Source organism: Haemaphysalis longicornis, unplaced genomic scaffold (genome assembly GCF_048455015.1).
Source record: "Haemaphysalis longicornis isolate Haplotype H1 unplaced genomic scaffold, Haemaphysalis longicornis Haplotype H1 scaffold_9, whole genome shotgun sequence".
NCBI lineage: Eukaryota > Metazoa > Arthropoda > Arachnida > Ixodida > Ixodidae > Haemaphysalis > Haemaphysalis longicornis.
The window spans coordinates 55,372,867-55,390,838 of NW_027526460.1; the positions used below are offsets into that span (position 1 = coordinate 55,372,867).

At 47.3% G+C, this 17,972-nt stretch overlaps 1 protein-coding gene across 2 annotated transcripts; it reads left to right on the top strand.

Moving 5' to 3' along the window:
* The first annotated feature begins 2,130 nt into the window (after positions 1–2,130).
* Positions 2,131–17,891, top strand: LOC144152424 (putative phosphorylase b kinase regulatory subunit alpha). 2 transcript variants are annotated; one of them, XM_077683691.1, is made up of 3 exons: positions 2,131–2,392; positions 5,114–8,034; positions 11,113–17,891. In XM_077683691.1, exons 2-3 carry the CDS (start codon positions 5,131–5,133, stop codon positions 11,674–11,676), a joined length of 3,468 nt encoding a protein of 1,155 aa, XP_077539817.1. In that variant the 5' UTR covers positions 2,131–2,392; positions 5,114–5,130; the 3' UTR covers positions 11,677–17,891. The 2 variants fall into 2 exon arrangements, with proteins under 2 accessions (XP_077539817.1, XP_077539819.1); XM_077683693.1 differs by having other exon boundaries at positions 5,117–8,034.
* Positions 17,892–17,972: the final 81 nt, after the last annotated feature.

The window sequence follows — 17,972 nt, forward strand, 5'->3', positions numbered from 1 at the left end:
AAATATCAAGAAAATGCCGAGCGCACGTGATCGCAGGCCTCGCGGCGACCGCCTAGCGTCCCCGGCGCACGTTTGTCAAGCCAAGCATACCCCCTTAGGGAGATTGGCCACGATTGGCAAAAAAAAAAAAAAAAACAAAAGACTCCAGCGTTCGCCGCAATCGTGGCAACACTTGCTCGGACCGAGAAAAACACGTCATGCGTACGCCTTTCCAAAGTGATGTCCAGTGCTTATCACTTACAAAAAAAAAAAATGAAGGAAGCTCCCTTGCGGCAGCGAAGAAGAAACGAATTGGCCGCAATCGTGGACTTAAACCATCGTGATGGTCGTGAAAGTTGCGCACAGCTTCGCTACCTTCAAGTCTCACACGCGTCAGTGTGAGCATCCTTCATTTTTCTTTCCTAATTTTTTAAAGTTCATCTACCCTTGAGGGCCAACGGATGCCCATTAAGGTAGGCGTCGTCTATCGCTGCTGGTCAGCTCAATGACAGTGACGCGCTACATTGTCGTAATTTGGGCAGAAGTGACTCAATAGAGACTGCACGCTAGCAATCGCACTGTCACGTTTTCTGGCGGTGGCTTTTGTCGGCGGTTGTCAGTTGCAAAAGCAAGAATCTGTGACGTCATAGAAACGTCACCGGAATATGACAGTTGCCACTGCGTCTATTCTCGTTGAGGTTTATCGGGATAAAACAGTCGTTTTGATCAACCAAACTTGTGTTTTGCCTTCATGGCCCTTTTAAACGTAGTGTGTCATCGTCTGTGACTTTGCCTCGTGTGCTGAATAAAAAGTCACGTTCCACAGTCGGATACCAATGTTTGCGCATTATCCACACCTCGGAGACGGTGTTCTTCCGTCTCCGTGTTTTTTTAAATGCGAATGCATTTATTAGCCGGGGGTTGTCTTGCTCCGTTGGCCAGCGTGCGCCTGCATTCCTCCAGCGCGAGCGCACGTGAGCGCGCGCCTCGTAGTTCTGCCTTGGTCGTCGTCATCGTCGTAAATGCGAATGCATTTCTTAGTCGGGGGTTGTCGTGCTCCGTCGGTGTGCGCCCGCAGGTGTTATCTCTCGGCGCTCCTCCTCGCCCCTAGCAACAGCTGTGGCGCGCCTAGCAACCGGAGCAGGTAGTAGCTCTGGCGGGAGTAGTGGAGGGCAAGGGGAGAGGAGGACCGCGCTCGGGCGTGTGAGGGCGCTCGCATCGCGGAGCTCGGCGGGAGAGAGAGCTCGCGCGCTGGGCGGGCGTGTTGCGCGGGTCTCTCTCCTCTCCGCGTACCCTCTCTCCGCTCGCTGCGCTCGGAAAATGTATATAAATGCAGTGGAGCGCACGCCTCTCTCCGTTACTGCTTGCCGCAGCGCACTCATCGGTGCACCCAATGCATTCGCATTTCCGCACGATTCCCTTCGGGGAGGTGGGGGGAGTTTTTTTTCTTCGTTGTCAGCAGCGTGCTGACCAGCGAGGACGAGCAGGGACAACATACGGGCTCTGGTACAGCGAGTCAACCTGCAGGCGGGACAAACCAGCGTCCCTACCACCAGCAACAGGGGCACACAAGCACGCTGTGAGAGAGCAACGCACATAATAAAATTTACCCAATTCATTTCCACGATTCCCAGCTGGAACCTACTTTTAAACACGATTTTGTAGACAGAACAGAACTAAACAGAATTGTGCGTGTTTCAGGTGGCATACGTTTGCCGTTACTTATTGCTAAGTTCGAAACTGAATATTTGTGGTATTCTTTTTCTGGCAAAGTATAGTTTAGCCAAATTTTAAAGCTGAGTTCAGGGGTGGGGGGGATATCTGTTGACATCGAGTTTTACTAGAAAATGAGAACCTCGTTTGTCGCAAATCCGAGCTGTTTCGGTATGGGTTGGCGCACGAGCGAGCGCGTACGTGAAAGCATAGAGCCCATTCTGTGCCCATATGCCACATTGATGAAGTTTTCTATCTGCTATCACCGTCTCTAACCTTGCGAGATAGCTTACAAGTACGGGAACGACTACGGCAGATTTCTCCGCTGCGTTTTCCCCACAACATTTCCAGATCTCCTCACGAGAACAGTTACTAACCGCGTCACCCTTGGAATTCCGTGTCCGGAATCCGGAGCCAAGCCCAGTCCATCCGGCCGACCAGCCGGTGCACCCAAACAGCTTCTGGCCTTCGGGTGCACTGGGTCCACTTGAGACAGCTTGAGATATGTGCGCGCCCATGTCAAGTTGCTCTGTTCGTGAGGACAAGAGCTTCGTAAGGACATTTCAGACGTGATGACGGGAACGACATTCAGGCTGCTCATTTGCAGCATCCGGGCCACAAGCTTCGACTGCCTTGCATCACGCATTTTATGCGCGTCGACAACTGCCTTATCATTTCGAAAGTTATAACGTGACCAAAGGTGAGCAGGCTGTTCGCACTTCGTGTAGCCGTTGACATGCCGTCATGTATTTACAGCACGCGCAGTAACCTGCGAAGGCAGTAACACAACCTGAAGTAGCGGAAGCTTCGATCTGTCTGTAGAGTTGACATATTACTGCAAGCTGTAGCCAAGAGTTGCGGAGGGCTGTTGCTGGTGTACTAGATTACTCATCGATTTCCACTGTTGGTCAATCGGAGTTTTCGTTAGCGTGGCTGAGCAGCGCCAAGCGCTTGAAGAAATTCGTTTAGTTTGTCGAACATGCGTGCCATTCTGGAGGAAATCAGGTCGTCCACACAACTTCTCACTATCGCTCAGCTGTGCGAGTGTAAGCACATTGGTATGCCCTGAAGCATCAGGTAGTTGCATAAAACTTTTATTTTTCATCCTTAATTTAACTTCGTGACGGACGTAAGCGTCGTGATCTTTTGCATATACTTATAAATATCTGCGTATTATTGCGAAACTTCTTTATGTATGAGGAATACCAAGACGTCTTAATCTGAATGGAAATAAAGTCTTTCTCTCATTCTATGTATATGGAAACTGAACCGCGAAGGGCAAGGCTTCAGTGAAGTGATAAACTTTGATGTCTTCCGCGGCGTCTACATGGCTGTAAAATCTTATGCCTCTCAAGTCAAGTGCATTTCAGACAGTGAACCTTCCGAATGAGCGTCTATTCACATTTTAATTCAATGCAAAGCACTTTACGCAACACGACGCCAACTCTTTCCAGAACTCTACAGACAGCGCATACAACTACACCAGTCATTCCCTTACTTGACGATCCCATGATTCCTTTGAAACGCATTTCTAAGTACTTGTTGGACATAATAATTATACAGAATATACAGCTCATATCATATCGTGCATAATCACAAACTAGCCTTATAAACCTGCCTTCTCTATTTTTTTGTTCCATTCATTTCACGTATTTTTGCTAATCGAGTTAAGTAGTAACCATGATGTGGTGCTCTTTGCCCTGGATGGCCTTGCGCCATAAAACCCTATAATCATCATCATCTAAATCAGAGCAAATGAATTCTGCGCATCATCGGATTACTCGATCGCATTCAAGATACATACTTGCACACACGCTAGCGCACAAAGGCAAACCTGTGCTACCTTTTATTATTAATTTTTGACTAGTTGCTTGATGCAATGTCAGGTGGAACGTAGTTTGTGGCTATCCAAAATAATGACCAGTGTTACACATAGATGAGAAGTACCGTATTTTCCGGTCTATAAGTCGCACTTTTGTAAAAGTCGCACCCCCCTCAAAACGAGTTTTTCAGAAAAAAAAAAAACATATATAAGTCGCACCGGTGTACAAAACACACTTGTTAATCAGGTAAACTCATAGAGGATCAGTTCATTAGAAAGTGCGGCAAAAGTACATGGTTGCAGCAGCCACCACCTCTCAACGCATCCCCCGGTAAGCAGTGCTAGACACGTGCATCAACCATCCTAAGCCTAGACAGAATTAACTCCTCAAAAATGGTTTCTTGATACGCACAGATGGCATGTACTTACAGATGACGTTTAGGCGATACCATTGAAGCCTTCTTCGTCCGACTCGCTAACAAATAATTCATTCATTTACACCATAGAGCTGTGTCTCTTAACGTGCGCTGACATCACGCAGCAGACAGGCACCTTTTCGAGCACGGACCACGCGCGGCCACCACGTACGTATTGGATTTATTCTATACAGTCGTACTAGTGGACAAGGCGCACCAACGAAATTTCAGAAAAAACCGCGACTTATACACCGGAAAATGCGGTACATGTATTGGATAAGAGAACCTACTCATGCAAAAGTCATTCTAGAACTAGGATTGTAGTTGAGCAAGCCATGTAAACATGCGGGGTCCTCATGATCAAGCAACTGAACAGACACTGATGGATGGGGTGAAATAAAAAATTTAGTAGCGAATGACAGATGCAGCTAGTGAAGGATATGAGTAGCTGGGAGGCAGCAGAAGAGATCTTGATCTCGCAGTGACCACCGACTGTATGGACGGGTAAAGATGGTTATGGTGATTACTATTACAGTTGAACCTTGTTATAACGAAGTAGTATCGGGGCAGCAAATTAGTTCGTTATATCTGATAGTCGTCGTAACAGTAGAGGTAAAAATCAGCTCTAATAAATCACAAATCTGGCTCGCACAAAAACAATACAAAAATGCATTTTTTTAGGCTTCGAATCCACTATAAACACGGTAACCCTTACCTTTCTCCTTGTTGCATTTCAACCTCAATGAACCGGAGCATGAGTACATGAAATTACAACAGAACAAAGTTCACTTGACAAAACAGGCCTGTGTCCTTGTTTATTTGATGAAGGATGTTATTTTGCTCTGGTGGCTGCTCACAGCACTGAGTAGGATGAAGTTTTTCACAGTGTTCACGAGCAAAAGGGCCTTTATACTACTGATGTTTCAGACGACGCGGGTTTTTTCATGTAGCTTTTCAGATTCAGGTCAAATATTTCTTCGTTATATCCGATGTCGAGCGTGGCTGTCACGGTTTCTGTTTCATCATAGAAGAATAAGTGTCATTGAAATAAAGCGTGACCAACCAAAGTCGGTATTCAATTCGCTATAGCGAATAATTCGCTATATCTGTGTTTGTTATTATGAGGCTCAACTGTATACCTATTATTACGACGCACCCTAACTGTTGATACTTTTTGCCCCAGCAGGTGGACAAGCAACCATGAGGAGTAGGAGCAACTCCGGCGTCCGGCTGGACTACTACCAGCGGCTACTCTACCAAACAATCCTCAACTTCCAGGACCCGGTGACAGGGTTGATTCCCTCCGAGAAGTACGACCAGCATGCCTGGGTGCGTGACAACGTCTACTGCGTCCTCTCGGTCTGGGGACTCTCCATGGCGTACAAGAAGAACGCCGAGCTGGACGAAGATCGCGCTAAGACGTATGAGCTCGAACAGAGCTGCGTCAAATTGATGCGTGGTCTGCTCATGGCCATGATGAAGCAGAAGGACAAGGTCGAGCGCTTCAAGGAAAGCCAGAGTCCTGCGGACAGCCTCCACGCCAAGTACAGCTCCGTTACGGGCAGCACCTGTGTCGGTGACAGCGAATGGGGCCACCTCCAAATAGATGCCACATCCCTGTACCTCTTAGTTCTGGCGCAGATGACGGCATCTGGCCTGCAGATTGTTTTCAGCCTCGACGAGGTGGCCTTTGTGCAGAACCTCGTGTTTTACATAGAGAACGCCTACTGCATTCCGGACTACGGCATTTGGGAGCGCGGTGACAAGACCAACCACGGTCTGCCTGAGCTCAACATCAGCTCCGTGGGACTCGCCAAGGCTGCCCTGGAGGCCTTGAACGAGCTGGACTTGTTTGGCGGGAGAGGCGGACCACCTTCGGTCATCCACGTTCTTCCAGACGAGGCCCAGAAGTGCGATGCCGTGCTCAATTCGATGCTGCCACGCGAGTCCAACTCCAAGGAAGTGGGCGCTGCTCTGCTGTCCATCATTGGGTTTCCTGCATTTTCGGTCACTGACCCGGCATTGATAGAGACAACACGTGCGACAGTTGTTGAGAAGCTTCAAGGCCACTACGGCTGCAAGCGGTTCCTCCGCGATGGCTTTAAGACGGCTAAGGAGGACCCTCGAAGGCTGCACTACGAACCCTGGGAGCTGCAGGCCTTCGAGCACATTGAGTGCGAATGGCCCCTGTTCTTCTGCTACATGATCATCGACGCCTGCTTCCGTGGTGACGCAAACATGGTTGACGAGTACTCTGAACGGCTAGAGCGAGTGATGGTGAAAACGGAGGAAGGCCTGAGGCTTGTGCCCGAGATGTATGGTGTGCCAGCCGATAAAGTGCATTTGGAATACCAGGAACCTCACAGTCAAATCCGGGTGCCTGTTGGTCAAGTTCCTTACATGTGGGCCCAGTCTTTGTTCATACTGGGGCGCCTTTTGCAAGAAGGGTTTCTTGCGCCCGGCGAGCTCGACCCTTTAAACCGCCGTCTGTGTTCCCTCAAGCGGCCGGACGTTGTTGTTCAGGTTGTGCTGTTGGCTGAAGACTCGTACATCAAGGAGAAACTTGCAGCGTTCTGCCCTGATGTCGAAACGGTCAGCGAAGTGTGCCCTTTCGAGGTGCAGCCAGCACGGGTTTTGGGAGAGCTGTACTCCCACTTGGGCCAGAACCGAAAGTTAGGCCTTATGGGCCGACCGACCAAAGATGTGGGCCTGCTGGCCACCAGCAAACTTTACTTGCTACAGGACCGCCTGTTTGTTTTCTCGCCCCAAAACTTGGATAGCGAGGAGTTTCACCTGGTGAACGACGTGGACCTCTTTGCGGACACCCTCTGCTCGGACATATCGGTCCTTCGCTCGCACTGGAACATCCTGGGGCGCCCAACGATGGTCGTCACCCTCCAGCAAAGACAGCTGCTCAACGGGAAGGTCCCCCTCAGCTTGCGCCAGACGATCAAAAAGCTGTCCAGTGGCTACCTGAATGGCACCCGCGTGAGCCTGGGCAAGCTCAGTGACTTCATCAGCACCTCCTGCATCGCCAGCCTCGACTTTCTGAGGAACTACGAAGACGGGAACCCGGAAAGCCTGCCAACCCAGGTGCGAGACTACTTGGACCGGGAGATGAGGCGCACGTGGCTCAACAGGCCCGAGGGCGCTGTGCATGCGCCACTGCGGATGGGCATTCCGGGCGCACGGTCCCGAAAGTCGGGTGTGGCCGGTCTCGTCAAACGGTCTAGGTCTATCACTGGACGGGAGAGCTTTGACTTCGATTTTGGAACATTCACGGCTTTCCCAACGACGGCCGTGCCTTCATCACAGCCCCGCCGCAGCTCCGTTGAAGAAGAGATCCCTCTCAGGGCAATGTCAGAGCTTCAACTCGACCACGTCGCTGAGTGGGAGCTTCTGACGACGTTGCGAGAAACCGACTCCTTGGAAGAGCAAGGAGACATCCTCCACTACCTGTCCATCCACAAGGGTCTCAACTGGGACACGGGGCTCGGGCAGCCGTACTCAGTGATCACTGTCAAAGACCTCTTCCAGGACTTCTACGAACGGACCTGCCAGGAGCACAAGTGGGGTTTGGTGCGGCACTTTGCCAACTGTCTTGGGAAGAGGGTCGAGGACTTGGCCAAGTCCGTCACGGACCTTTTGGTGCGACAGAAGCAGGTGACAGTTGGCATGCCGCCACACAACGAGGAAGTCATCACGAGGCCGCTGTCGACGAAGGAGCTAAGGGTCATCATAGCGCGAGCACACAAGGGTGACCAGAGCACAGCCATGCTGACCCAGGAGCTGCTGGCCTACCTGGCCATGTTCATCCGCACTGACCCGCACCTCTTCCACGAGATGCTGCGGCTGCGGGTCGGACTCATCATTCAGGTCATGGCGGCGGAACTGGCGCGAGCCTCCAAGTGTTCGGCGCAGGACACGGCTGAGCTACTGCTTGGTCTGAGCCCGTTCGAGATGAAGTCCCTCTTGCTGAACATACTCAGCGGTAGGGAACTGGCAGCCGTCAAAAGCATGTCAGCCGTCAGTCCGGGCAGCTTTGCGGCCAAACGGAGCATTGTAGACACCTTTGTGCATGGCGATGCTGAAGATGACTCGCAGGTGAGAGTTTCATAACAAAAAAATTGGCTAAGCTTGCACTAAGTCGCACAAGGCTTGAATCATAGCAGAGCGGGAGGATTTCTTCCTATGTAAGCACTGAAGGACACATCACCGCGCATTGCATTAGGTGTGAAATCATTTATTTACATGTTCCGTCGTCGCTTTTTCACTGTGGTAGTAGTAGTCAATGTCATATCCATCAATATTGTCGTCTTCCTCGTGCATGACTGGCGGGCCCGGATCATTTTGTCCACAGGCTTTAGCATTTCTCCTCCCAAAGTGGAACGCAACAGCCCGCCTTGGAACCGACAACAACCGGCTTCACGAACTGGGCGTCTGTAGTGCGAGCTGTCCTGTGCTCCCCGTTTGAGGCACAGACGCATGTGAACTGTTTTCTTGGTATTTTTTTTTTAAAGTGCCACGCGCGAGCCTGAACAATGCCGGGCGCTCCTCGTAAAACGCATGCGGCAAATGGTAAGAGTAACTATGACTCAGGATTTTTTGGTGACGGCACACACATTACGGCTAGCAACAACAACTCTGCTGTAAAAAGGCTTGATACACTTTCTTAGGCACTGACTGGGAGTTTTGTGCAGCATTTAACAACAAACGAGGGCTGTAAAATGAAACCAGTGAGTGTCACAGGAAACATCAGAACGGTGAAGGCTGTCAGTGATGTACAGCCCACAGCACTCTCCGGTTTGGCCCACAGCACATCACATCGGTATGGCTTGTGGAGAGGTGCACTGTACTAAATGAGGGCTGGACAGACAGGATACACAAAATCTGAATAAACTCCTTGTAAAATGGTTCAGTATGGTACCAATGATAGCCACTTAAGGTGCAGTTTTCGATAGTAACAACTCAGGCTATTCAAAAATTTCTGAACTAAAAGCTGCCTTAAAATAACTTGATGCTATTTGCATGAAGAGTTTGTGCAGTGCTGCAAGGATATGTACATCTCGCTCATAAAATGGCGTCATCCCTATAAAGACTTGTGTGGCTTTACCTGCACCTGTGCCCCTCTTTTTTTATAGTGCAGTTTCTTCTCTTTGACTGGCACACTTCTTTGTTTTGAACACCGGGGCGCTACTAAAGCATGCTTCTGCACCCCTTGTTATGCTTTTGTCCAGTGCAACGAGAAACTATCATAACACTGCTGGCATCAGATACAGCTTTTGGAAAAGCTTAATTCATGCCACAAGGCTCCTAGTTTGCATACAGCCCTCATGCAACTAGGTGAAAAAAGTTGCCCCGCATTATCTGTAAATGGAACAGATATAAAAAATGGCCGTGTATCTGCTCCTTCCGTTGCAAATGTCGATGAAAGACGATAGTCGATTGGCGCCCCTGGCAAGTAAATGCCTCCCTTCTCTTTCCCGCTCACCTCCCATGCTGTTCCTCTCCCGTCTTGTTCCTCCCAAGATAACACGCCAGGGGTTTGCTCAAGTCAAATTGAATTTACCGCGTTCCACTGCTCCAAGGCGGGTGCCTCAATGCCAGCGCTTCCGTAAGGCGGAGATGCGCGTGAGTCGAGGCACCCTACTCCAACGTCTGTAGAACCACGTTGCCCTACTCTATGAGTGTTCTAAACAGAACGTGGAACCTTTCGTAACTGTTGCCATTTGATTTCTTAAATGCCGCCAGGAGCTATAGTAGCACAGGCAACAGCAGGTGACAGTTTTCTGCAATTGATGTATTTCATTTGTTATTGCTGAAGCCAATCATTCGTGAATTTTTAATAAAGGAACACTGCAGATATCACTTATGTATTGATTTTCTGCCTTATATTAGCGTAATGTCTTGTTCTTGTTCAACAGTGTTGATAAGTATGAACATTGCCACCGGACTGAAACATTTAGATTTGGCTGTGGGTATATAAGACTATTGCGCAGCCTCTGTTTCACTTCAGCCGGCTGGCTGAATTGAGTCACAGACAGACAGACATACAGACCGAAATTTCTGCCTTTAAGTAGCCCAAGAAAGGCTATCGTCTTTAAAAGTTCCTCCAGTTAACGTCTCTAGTGTATAATTCTCTTTTGCTGTAAGCCACTACGTGGATGACTGCAACTGTGGCTGCTGCTTGGCAATTTGTGCCAGTGAAAATCAGCTTGCATGAACGGAGTGATTGTGCGATAGTGACTGCAAGCATTTTGGAGTTCTTTAGAGGCTCTTCACAAGGCCTCATCAGAGCGTTGTTTGCTGCCATAAGCCACTGAACTACCACAGGTGCACCAGTAGCGGCATGTCTGCCTCTGCCGTTAAAACTTTGTATGGATGATGGCCAACCTGGACATAACTGCATCAGACAGTTGGCCTTTTGTTATGTGGAACTCCTGGAGGAAAGAACAGACTCAACAGAAGGACAAAACAGAAAAAACAGGAAGAGATAACAGATTCTAGGCTTCATTTAACAAAACTCAAATGTAGTTTTGTATGCCACTGCAAGCCTTAACTTGCAGACAGTCATGATGGCATCTGCAGCTTTGCAGTTAGTAGCCGCACCATTATTAAATTAACTTGATGTGTAAATGAAACGTATTGTAATAGCCTCCATAGGCTTTTAATGAGATTCCTTGCTAGCATCGCCTGCTGCTACAGGTCACCAAAATATGTATGCATGGGCAGATCTTCTGTTGGAGCCTGGCGTACCGTCACATTCTGCGAGTTTTGCAAAAAAGCACAGTTTCACTTCAGAGTCTGTCCTCTAAGGGCTGAATTCTACTGAGTGCCGGAAGGCATCCGGGAGGATGCCGGAAGATATCCGGCGGGGTTGATTTCCCGCGGGGTCTCACGTGATTGGCGCAGAGCAAAAACACCACCCAGCCTGCGTCCTGCGAATAAGTTTTTGCTATAATTTAGTGACGTCACGTAGACCGCGTGGGAAATCAACCCTGCCGGAACTCCGGCACCCAGTATAATTCGGCCCCAAGTGTCCTGTCTCAGTTTGTCTCTGTCACTGAAAAGAAGCTTCATTCAAATGAGGCAAGCAAAATGTATTTAGTAGTCTTTTGACTAAGATTCCAGCATAGCATCTACAACGATGTGATCGGTTCCACTTTGGCCTCCATTTTGCAGGTGTCCGACCGACAGGGCCAGTGGCTGCGTCGCCGCCGTCTAGACGGCGCCCTGAACCGCGTGCCTGTCGGCTTCTACTCCCGCGTCTGGGGCGTTCTCGAGCGCTGCCCCGGGGTCTGGGTCGGCCGCCAGTGCCTGCAACAGACACTCACCAAAGAGATGACTCCTGGCGAGCTCAAGTTTGCCCTGCGCGTCGAAGAGACGCTCAACAAGGTGCCAGAACCCGAGTATCGACAACTCCTCGTCGAGGCCTTCATGGTGCTCAGCCTCATCGTGGAGCACGAGGCCGCGGCCAACTTCAGCTCACCCATCGATGTCGAGGCGATCGTGCAGCGGGCGCACGCGCTCTTTTTGGAAGACCAGAGGCTCTGCCGGGGAAACTCCACGCTTTGCTGCCTGGTGAACCCGCCCATCGTGTCCTGTTGCCGGACAGCGGGCATCTGCCAGCATTTTCTGGACAGCGCCCCCAGTGGCTGCTTCGGAACCATGACCTACCTAGTTCGCTCGGTCGCCTACACGCTCCACGACCTGCCGCAGTCTGTTTTGGAGTGCCAGCCTTCGTGATGCAAACGGAACTAGGGAAGGTGCGGTGATGTGGCCATCGAGCCTATTGTTGTTGAACTTCATAGTGGTTGCTTGCTCTGCAAAATCCAAAGCCTCCGCTGCACCACCAATAGCAGCCGCTTGCTTCGCACAATGCACATGCTCTGCTGTTTCAGAGTAGCAGCATTTTGTTAGGTATAGATGATTTTAAAGGGGCAGTGAAGAGAGTGACAAGCATTCCCTACTTACCTTGTGGGACTAAAGTCTTGAATGCATAGGCCATGTTTCAATTTTTTTAGGATGATTTACATGCTTTTTTTTTGTGAAGAAAAGGAACTCAAAAGTGCTGCTGTCCTCGTACCATCCTCCTTGCTGTTTTTGGTGATTTCAGCTGGGAGGGCACACGAGAGAGTCGGTGGGAAAAATTTAATCGGCTCGCTAGTGTTTATTGACTTATACTATAAGCTGTGTGTGGACAAAGTTGATATTTACCAAGAAATACACAAAAAGCCCAAATTTTGAGCATGCAGATGGGCCAAGCTACATTGCAGGGCCAAGCTACATTGCAAACCAGTTGGATAAAACTGTAGCAGTTCATGAGCCATTGTGCTTTACAGATGAACCAACGCTTCGGACGTTGGCTGAATAGCGCAAACATAACTAAGAGGTCAACAAATGTCTGTGTCCCTTTTAGAGCTTCGACGAAGATTGCTTTGATGACCATCAAAATTGTCCTCATCGCTCATGTATAAGCAAAGGAAGCCAGTAGCCGTAAATAGCGAAGCAAGATGGAAGAAGTGCTTTATTTTTACGTGTTTGTGAGAGGTGCCTGAGAAATCCATACACCTCTGAAGCCAAACTACTGCAAGCCCCTTAATCCTGACCATTCCTTTTGCTAGACAGTTGTAGTGAATGGCACATGCTAAACGTAAGTGGACAAGTTCCCTCCACCTTTCAACATTATATATAGTTGCTCTCATGACCTTCCTGTGTAGTACATAACTGCTGTCAACAGTCATTGCCAAAATTGCCTCATTTCTCGCCGCAGTTTGAAGTTGCACAAAGAATCTTCGTTTGCTATGGTAGCTTGGGCAAGTAACAAGCATCTGGTCTTGGTCATTCCATACAGGCAATGCTGCATTCTTCTGCGTATAGTTTGACATTCAAATATTATTACCGGTTTTTACACGAAGCGTGGAAAATTGCCATTTGGGAGCTATGCTGGATCAGTCACTCTGTAATAATCTATTTTCGTACCAGTATGGCCAGATGGTAAGGTTTGAAGTCAATTGTTTTGTGGGGCCTGCTATGAATTGAAATACGGCCAACTAAAGAAAAGTTGAGAATTTTTTCCAAATTGAACTGGACAGGCGTGTTTGAGATCAACGTAGCGAAGCGAGATATTCATGCTGTACAGCAGCGCGGCCGGTAGGATGCAGTGGAGGGCCAAATGAGCAACAGCAGTCTGACTGTTTAGAATCAGGTGAGGGCAGGAGATCAATTGCCCTTAACAGCTGACGTGAGCTCGCCTAGCAAACTTCATTGACATTCTGCATTAAACATCAGTTTCAAACAGCAGCTGTGACATTTTTCAGCTGCTGTGCAGATGCTTAGTAGGTGCCGACTTCCTATGCTACATTGCTCCCAAATTCCAGAAACAGCTGCATGATAGAGCATTTTTCATCATGCTGTCATGAGTGGCATGGAACACTCCCAACACTTGCACTTATTTGTTTGCAAGAACTCGCATTTGCCCTGTGATATTCCACCCCATCTTGGTACAAGCCCAGCACTTCCAGCGCGATGCAGAACATAAATGTGGTCAGACGTAAGTCAACCGAAATGATACAAAACCGCCTTTATTTACGAAACCAGCGAGTAGACTTGATTTGCAAAAATAATTCTAATATAGAAGAGATAAACAATTGTTAAAACCTCTAGGGCTTGAACCCAGGCCCTTTGCATCAGAACCTGCAACTGTACCTCGAGGCCACGAGGCTAACAGCAGGCTTGTTACAGCAATCACTCACGAGAACAGGAGAATAGTTCGAATTAGCAGATTGGGCTATGTTATACAGGAAGTATCTGTCTTCTACTCAGATGGAAATAGAACTTCGCATCTTCTCCAAGGGCCATGGTGAAAGCACCATCACTTCACCTGTGCCTTTCCGGTTGCTGCATTGCTGTGGCATTGTTCTGTCGTGGGCATCAGCACTGATGCAGCAACTAGCGCACTGTGCCCCTTTCATAGGCTAGTTTTTAAATCTATCAAGCCAGTACTATGCCGCCTTTCTTCTCAACTTTCACACCTGAACTCTCACTCCTGAACATCACATCTTTCTCCTGAAATTGGACACGACATGCTTAGTTTCTGTTCAAGGTACATAGGAACAAGTGCTGACGTATCCATGCTTGCTTCCCACACAGTGTCAGTCTCATGTTTTGTCTTGGCTTTGAGAGATAAGGTCAACAAGCAACACAAGAAAGCTACCACTTTTTTGGCAAAGGGTTTTAGAGCTACAGAAGCAGCCACCCCTACCACCCCTCACAAGATGTTTTCTGGTTTTCTGTTCACTTCGTTCTCAACTATCTTGCCAGCATTTCAGTCTGTTAATTCTAAAATTGGCTCCAAGAAGCAAATATTTGTCGTGTGTGTTCCCAGCTGCTGGATTGCTTTGTTTGCACTAATGTATGTACACGAACACATGTACAGTTAAACCTGGATGTAACGAACCTGTATGTGACGAAGTCCTGGATTTAATGAAGTTTTTCAATTCTCCATTGCCAGCTCCATTGAAACCCTTGTATCGGCGACTCTTTGTAACGAATGCGTTGTTACGGTTAACCTTGTTGTAACGAAATTGCTACGTTGATGAGTTATTGTTTTCTGCACCTTTTGTAAAAAATCGGCTGGAGAAATGCTCTAAGTTTAGCGAATTTCATGCGCACTGGAAACTACCGTGTGTTTCCACGTGTGAGTGCGGTGTCAGTTTGAGACCTATAGGTTTTGAGTTGCTAGGCTTGCCTGTCGGTGTGTAGTCGCACGTCCCCACCGCTATCTGCGGTGTCGGTGACGAGTTCTGCTGCCAGAAAGCGAAAAGTTTTGTCTTTTCAAGACAAGCTCGCAATTTTAAACGTCGTCTCCGCCGGCCAGAAAGAAGTACGTTACCAACTGGTTCAGTATCCCAGCTAGCACCGTCTCACCATTTTTGAGTGCGGAAAAGAGCATCAGGTTTGCGAAAAGGCGCCCTGTCGGGATAAGTTTGGTCCTTCAAACGCATTAAGGCACCAAAAGGTCTCAAAAGGCAATATTGATAATTCAGTTACGTTTGTGAATACAGGGGTAAGTGACCTCGCTTCTGCGGAGCGCTGTGTAGTGCCTAAGCTCGTGCCAAAGCAGAAGGCGCAGATCACGAAGGTTTGCACTGTGAAATAAATCCTTGAAGGCATGGTTCACATTCGCTGATGTCTAGCATTTTGGTTTCGTTTCTGCTTCATTACCGCGAGCCTTAACTCAAAACCTGCGTGTGACAAAAAATTGTGAACTTTTGTCAACCTCGTTATATCCAGGTTTAACTGTAATAGGAAAGCACTTGCTATGCAAGAATCCACGGTCCCCTCAAAGCCACTCTATTTTACTTGGGCGGAAATGTGCTTCATATAGTACTATTTTTCTACCTCCTGGCGACAGGATATTTAGCAAAGTGCTTCACATTCCCTCAAACGATTTTTCGCTTGAAGAAGGGCGCATTTTTCTACCGCAGTGATTCCCAGCAGCGCATTGAATTTTTTGCACCGGTGACAATTTTTTTCACGTTTATTGTCACATTTTTTTGAGCAGCAATTGTAATCTTAGCTGCAAAGTTGCTAGTATGTATGCGCAACAACTCGGTTACCCAAGTTCCTGCTCTAAATGAACTTTTCATTGTGTGTTGTAATGGACAATGCTGCTAGCATTTCCTCAGCTAACACACACACCTCTTTAAAACACTTTTACTCACACTGTTATTGTCATTGAGTGCTTATTAACAAATTAATTAAAGCTTGCTAATTGCTTCAAGCATTGGGACAGCTATTGTGTTAGGTGCTTTATTCATTCCTGGTACTTCATAGCTTCACTTGAATTGTTTTCAGTTTTGTGTGACATCTTTTATCAGGTCAGCCACTCCAGCCACACAATGGCATCCCTGTGACTCGTGCGTTTTATGACAGGAGAACAAGACAACATGCTCATAGATGAGGGCACCTGTAACACTCCTTGCCAGTGTAGAAACGCCGTGCATCAAAGTTTTGCACCTCTCTTGCTTTGCAAATTACTTTGGGGCATCTGAATAACAAAGTCCCACCAGAGTCCTTCATCCACCTACCATTTTTGTGCCTTTTTTAAGTTCAGAGATTTTTTTTTTTTGCTATCCTATAGATTTTTTTTTTTGTCTAAGGTACTGCTTAGCATTTGTGATGTCACCCCAAAGTGAGCTATCATTTAATCTGTTACAATTGGGAATGAGACTACAGGAAAGGACTTTTGTGCTTCACCTGGTCAATTGCCAATAGATAATTCGAGGTCATAAACGACAATAAAAGTGCACCATTAAATTGCAGGAGGGCAGTTAATGACAAGCTTTGGTTAAAGCAACCCCCCTGATGACTGATGTGGTTTTTTAGTGAAGGCTTTTGAGTGAAGCTTTTGCAAGACCTTGTACACTAGTCCTGAAGCTCCAGCCGTATCCATACAATCGCTTGAGTGTAGAATTCACTTACAAGCTAGGTAGCTAAACGACCATTTCAGCAACGTTTGATTGCAAGGCTTGTATCTCTAGTGCAATGATTCCTACACAAAGTAACGGGTATGCCCTTTTGCATTTGCTATTGAAGCATTAATGTGGCCTTAAAAAAGCAGGCTGTGATCTTTTCCTTCTTTGCTTGTATGTAATGCGCTTGAAGTTATGCATGACACTATATAAGCTCCTGCATGTACAAGGTCATAAGCTTCCTTGCTTGCCTCGAACCAGTGTACAAGGTTTCAAATTGCACCCCTTTGGGTAGTTTTCACCACATCACGACGATTCCTCGTAGCAGAACAAAAAATTACCTAGTGTTGCGATTGAATTTTATTGGCAGTTGTCTGTTTAAAGCTTGTACTACAGTGCACATGGTGTCAGGTTTGCATAGTTATTGATAAAATCAGCACTTATGGTTTCATAATGCCTTCTGACATTCCTCTATGGCTTGCATATAGGAGTGCATGAAACACTGTGTGCTATTTCGTGTTTCAAGTTATGATGCCGCATTGTTATAAGTGACATTGAGTTGGTTTTAACTGTTTTGCTGGGATTGTTGGAATGGCTTTTGTAAAATGAGGATTCAATGTTTATCCTACAAATACAAATATCCATTCAAAGCCAATGTGAATGAATGCAAGGCCAAGTGAGGTACGAAATTTTTCTTTAAAGGCCACAATTGCTAACCGCTAGACTATACACCATCCATTGCAACTAACAACATACATTGCAATGTGTAGATAAGAGATAAAGACCAAAGAAAGTTAGCACCTATGCAAAGTGCTTAGAGATTGAGCCCAATGTGTCTTTTGTAGTGGTGTAGTATAGCACACTGTTTTCTGTCTTTTTATTTTTCCACCTAATTGTTGCCTATTTCGTTAGTGCCAGACAGCTTAGACATGCATTGAGGGAAATTATGGAAATTCAAGTGACAAACGCTTGCCAAGACAGCTGTTTTGTACCGTATTAAAGACTTGGCTTTCGTCTGCAGTTTGTGTGTCATTACTGTGCTTTTTTCTTCGTTAAACTACAGTTCGTTTGCTATTTCATGAACAGAAAAATCTATAATGGCTATTGCTTTGACAATGCGCAACATTTTCCACTAAGTAGATAGTAGCTTACACAGTATGGTCTGCCCAAATAGCCACCCTCCCCCATCTCCCGATATGAATGCAGGAATGTCGAAGTTCAGTCTAGAGGGTATAACTGCTTCGGGTAGCTTTGTTTCTTTTTTTTTAAGCGAAGATTTGTGCACCGCTGGTTCGGTTATTATACACAGTTACTTATTACTCGTGTGCATTTTATATGATGACGTTTGTGCTTCCAAACGTGACGAATTGCCTTGCTGCACAATTTAAGGCGACTTTGTGGATGTGGCTTTCAAAGAGGGCCTACACTCATGTCAAGCACATTGTAATAAAAAGAAAATCGTACCTGAAAAGGTTTCTTCCCTTCCTCGACTTGTCTCTGTTGTGTGATATTTCAGCAGAACAAAAAAATGTGCTGGCACACAAAATAGAAGGAAACGAATTCCCT

Coding starts and splice junctions, on each gene's coding strand:
- LOC144152424 (XM_077683691.1), top strand. CDS start 5,131: ATGAGGAGTAGGAGCAACTCCGGCGTCCGGCTGGACTACTACCAGCGG. Junction 8,035..11,112: donor ATGCTGAAGATGACTCGCAG/GTGAGAGTTTCA, acceptor TCCATTTTGCAG/GTGTCCGACCGACAGGGCCA.